General features: G+C 42.4%; 1 protein-coding gene across 1 annotated transcript; it reads right to left on the bottom strand.

The window, feature by feature from the left end:
- Positions 1-449: 449 nt before the first annotated feature.
- On the bottom strand, positions 450-3,841 carry LOC106302648. The gene is made up of 5 exons (XM_013739113.1): positions 3,561-3,841; positions 2,529-3,444; positions 2,277-2,417; positions 1,508-2,033; positions 450-1,438 (listed from the first exon to the last, which is right to left on the bottom strand). The coding sequence occupies exons 1-5, from the start codon at positions 3,839-3,841 to the stop codon at positions 450-452; spliced, it is 2,853 nt and encodes a 950-aa protein (XP_013594567.1).
- Between the last annotated feature and the right edge of the window lie 795 nt (positions 3,842-4,636).

Here is a 4,636-nt window from a genome sequence, read left to right on the forward strand (position 1 = left end):
CCAGGAATGGAGCTGGTTTAGCAGCCAAGAGACCAGTTTCTTCGATAATGCCAAGAGCATACTTCCTTTGGCAAAGATAAATTCCAAGAGGATTGCAAGCAAGTTCCAAGTCGAGAAAGTATTTGGAGACATCAAGATCCTTCATACGAAAGCATCGATTCATATAATCTTTAAATGATGCCAAGAGAGACGGTTTACTTGCTAAAAAAACAAGATCGTCCACGTAAATGAGAACCTGAATATAGTCAGTGCCACGATCCATGATGAACAAAGAATAATCCGATAGAGACTGGGTAAAACCATATTTTACCAACGAGGATGAAAGTTTCTCGAACCAGCATCGAGGGGCATGTTTTAAACCATAAAGTGACTTCTTCAAGAGACACACCTTGTTTTTATCAGAACCTTTGAACCCTGGTGGTGGACGCATATAAACTTCTTCTTTCAGATCACCGTGAAAGAAACACATTATGAACATCCATTTGATGAATCTCCCAGTTACGAGATGCTGCGATTTGAAGAAAAGTTCGAACCATAGTCATCTTTGCAACAGACACAAAGGTTTCTTCATAATCCTCACCCTCAACCTGGCTGTTTCCACAGACAACTAACCTTGATTTAGGGCATTCCAAAGTCCCATCTGCTCTAAATTTGTATTTAAAAATCCATTTGCAGCTGAGAGCGTGTTTATCCGGAGGTAAGTCAACAACGATCCAAGTGCCATTCTCTTCCAGGGCCACATATTCATCCTGAATCGAGTTACGCCAAATCTCATCTAGTATCGCTTGACGATAAGAAGTAGGTTCTTTAAATGATGAGATAGCCGAGAGAAAGTGACAATGACTTTCAGAAAATCTCGAACAATCAACATAAAATTCAAGTGCATACGGAACCTTCGAAGAACGAAACACAAATGGTGTGATAGTTTGTAGGACATAGTTTTGTAGCTTAGCTGGTATGTTCTTTGTTTGTAGACCACGCCCAAGCTCGTGTATTGGAGAAATGGTAGGTAATGGCTCTGTTGCCATAGTAGGTGTTTCAGCGTCAACCAAGGCATGCATATTGGTTTGACCTATAGCGGTGTCAGAAGTTTGCTCTGTATCAGTATTAGTGGGTAAGGCAGAGTCGGGTGAATGAGCAGATTGTTCTGGTGCGACAGTTGCGGGCTGCGCTGTTTCGACTGGTGAGTCCAAAGAACAAGCTGTAGCTGTTGAGACCACTGCTGTATCCGAGTCTGACGCGGGAGAAGATGTACTCATTGCAGGAAAGTTAGAGGACGCGTGCGGTTCTGTTGCAGCGGTTTCATGAGTAGCACGCTGTTCCGTTTCAGGTTCTTGCGGAACAGAGTGTAAAGGAGACATAAGATCCGGAGAAGCTTGTGAGATCGAGCTTGTACCAGGTGACTCGGAGAGTCGGGAACCAGTAGCATATGGAAAATCTGTTTCACAGAAAACTACGTCTCTAGATGTAAATATTTTCTTTGTTTCAGGATCAAAGATGCGCTAACCCTTTTTGCCAGAAGGATATCCAATAAATACTCCTTTGATACTTCGTGAGACAAATTTATCTCCTTTATGGTTCTGATTATGAGCATAATCCGTGCAACCAAAGATACGTAAGTGAGATATCGGTGGAGCCCTATTGTAAAGCAGTTCAAAAGGAGTTTTGCCGCGAAGCACATCAGTTGGAGCGCGATTAATCAGGTGTGCTGCAGTTAAAATACATTCTCCCCAGAACTCAATAGGAAGAGAAGCCTGAAACTGTAGTGCGCGTGCAACATTGAGGATATGTCGATGTTTTCGTTCTGCTCTATCATTTTGTTGTGGAGTACCAACACATGAGGTTTCATGTAGTATACCGTGCTCTTGAAAGTATGCCGATAAGCACATGAACTCAGTACCGTTGTTACTGCGAATCTTACGAATACGTGTATGACTGAACTTGAACCATGGTGATGAAGTTCTTGAGTGATTGAGTAACGTGTTGCTTTGTTGGTAATAAGTAAAGCCAAACACTACAAGAGTAGTCATCAACTAAAGCCAGAAAGTAACGTGAACCACAGCGAGAAGTAGTACGGTAAGGTCCCCATAAATCACAATGCACCATCTCAAATAAAGTTGTAGTCTTATTAATAATTGTTGGAAAAGAACAACGAGTTTGCTTTGCCCTTATACAAATCTCACATGACTTATTCTGAATCACACTATCAGTAGGTAATGAAATAGGTAAAAAATCAAAGCTCGGAAAGAGGGATGTCCAAGTCGATGGTGCCAAACATCCGAAGTCACTGGTTTCTCCTGATGCATCGCGTTTGCAAACTCCATCCCTCGCAGAAAGTACAAGCTGCCTGACTCCTCAGCCACTCCAATCAGAATCTTGGTAATGCGGTCCTCTATCAATCCAATTTTGTCAGTGACCTGAAACAGACATATTTTCTGCCTAGTTAACTATGAAACATAAATCAAATGACATTGAAGGCCCTCAAAAAACAAGACGTTCTGAACCGTAAGAAAAGAACTAAAGATAACTGTTTTGCGCTGTGTTGCAAGTGTAATGCGACCATCTGGTAGCTTAACAGGTAATTGGACAGTTTCCCGAATATCAGATAATAAGGCAAGGGAACCGGTCATGTGGTTCGTCGCACCTGAATCGACTATCCAAGAGGAGAAAGTAGACTTACCAGAAAGTGTATTGGTTGTTAGTTTGTGTTCATTAAGCATCGTAACCAACGTATTCCACTGGGTTTCAGTCAAACCCATAAGTCCCACTCGGTCCGCGGACGTAAGAGCATGCACATAGTGCTTTGTCTGAGAAGAATGTGTCACAGCATGTGCACGTACAGGTTCTGAAGTTGTGGGGCGAGTTGCAGTAGTGTTCCCTCGTCCACCATTGTTTCCAGAAGGAAGGCGTGTGCGAGGTCTATCTCCCCACCACTCAGGATAACCAAGGGAACAAAAGCAATTTGCGGCGAGATGTCCTTTGCGGCCACAGCTGTTGCAGTGAAGCTTCATTCTCCCTTCGCGAGACAGAGAGGTTCCGGAGGATGTCGCAGGAACAGAGTTTGTCCTAACAGCATGGGACATATGATCAACTCGTTTGTCCAAGACACGAGTAGTGTGTTTGGAGTCTTCATCTTGTAAGAGAGCACTATATGCGACATCCAGAGAAGGCAATGGGTCTCGTGACAGAAAATTAGATTTCACTGATCCATAAAGAGATTCATCAAGACCCTTGAGAAACTCGTGAAGACGGTCTTCTTCTCTTTCTTTTTCCAAATTCTCACCAACAGGACAGCCGCAGTTTTTGGGGATACGGTGCTTTGCGAGAGAGGTCCAAAGTTTCATAAGCTTGCCGTAATATTGTTCGATCGATAATCCATGTTGTCTGCAAGTGGCGAGCTCAGCTTTAATGCGTTGAACGCATTGTCCAGTATTAACGGAGTACCTCCGACGAATATGTTTCCAATAATCACTAGCAATCTCCAGATGGGAGAGATTAGAGCGAACAGATTCGTTAATTGTTAGCTAATCCAAGATAGGATAAGAGCGTTGTTGGTCCACCAATCATCGAAGTCTGGAGAGTCTTGAGGTGGCTGTGGGATAGAACCATCAACGAAGCCAAACTTTTTCCATGCCTTAAGTGCCATGCGCAAGTTTGTTGCCCACTCATTATAATTTGGTCCTTTGAGTGGAGGCTGAGAAATCACCGAGCCAGGGTTATCACTCGACAAGAGGTCATAAGGTAAGATAGTTCGACGTTTAACATCGATTCGTGACTGATCAGGAAGAGGATTTTTCGCTGAAGTTTCCTCACAGCGATCTTTTCCGTGAGTGCTTCCCATGATTGCAAATTAGATAGGAAACGTAGGGTAAGAAAAAAAACTGAGCTTTTTGTGTGTTTAGAGCTCTTATACCATGTCAAGAAACTTAGAATATGATAATGGTTTTCTTGTATTGATCAAGGTCAAAAGACCAACGTATATATACATACAAGGTTTCCTAATAACCGAAGATATGCACATCTAGATTACAGGAATATTAACATATTTGGATATATCCGAAAGGATATTAACATATTCATCTATATCCTCTAATAACTACACATGCACTTTAACCACTATTACAACTTAGCCTTTACTTCTACTAACCACTCTTACAACTATTACTAGCTCTTCTTAGCTAGGCTTTTATTCAACACTTCACTCTTCCTTAATCTTGGCCAACTAATATCTTTTCTTCTCAACTTGATTCTTTGTGACTAAAGTCATATCTCAACTTCTCGTTGACTTCTTTTTAGTTGGCTTTTGTTTCTTCTTCTTTACCTTGGGTCGCAAGCAATCTCTTGCTTCCACTGTCGTCTTGTGTTTCCTAATTTCCGAGTTTGGGCTGGAAGGTGATGATATGGGCCGAGACAAATTCTGTGGAGGCCCAGGTGGAGAGTCATCTTGTTTTGGTTAAGTCCAAATGAACTTATACTCAGCGTTTTGGAGCATCACACTCTAAGTGTGAGGAGGAGCTCATCACGTGAATTGCCGTTGGAGATTCGGTGAGCTGTCACGGTCAAGTGGTCAGCGAATCTACCTGAGGAGCTGGAGTATAAAAGAGTACAGGATACAGAGATAAGGATAGCACACACA

This window comes from Brassica oleracea, chromosome C7 (genome assembly GCF_000695525.1).
Source record: "Brassica oleracea var. oleracea cultivar TO1000 chromosome C7, BOL, whole genome shotgun sequence".
Taxonomy (NCBI): domain Eukaryota; kingdom Viridiplantae; phylum Streptophyta; class Magnoliopsida; order Brassicales; family Brassicaceae; genus Brassica; species Brassica oleracea.

Bases quoted from the DNA above. Each gene is read 5' to 3' on its own strand.
- LOC106302648 (XM_013739113.1), bottom strand. From the start codon at position 3,841: ATGGGAAGCACTCACGGAAAAGATCGCTGTGAGGAAACTTCAGCGAAA. The intron at 2,418-2,528 runs GTTATCTTTAGT...TGTCTGTTTCAG, and splicing joins TTGCAACACAGCGCAAAACA to GTCACTGACAAAATTGGATT. The intron at 1,439-1,507 runs GTTAGCGCATCT...TCTGTGAAACAG, and splicing joins ATATCCTTCTGGCAAAAAGG to ATTTTCCATATGCTACTGGT.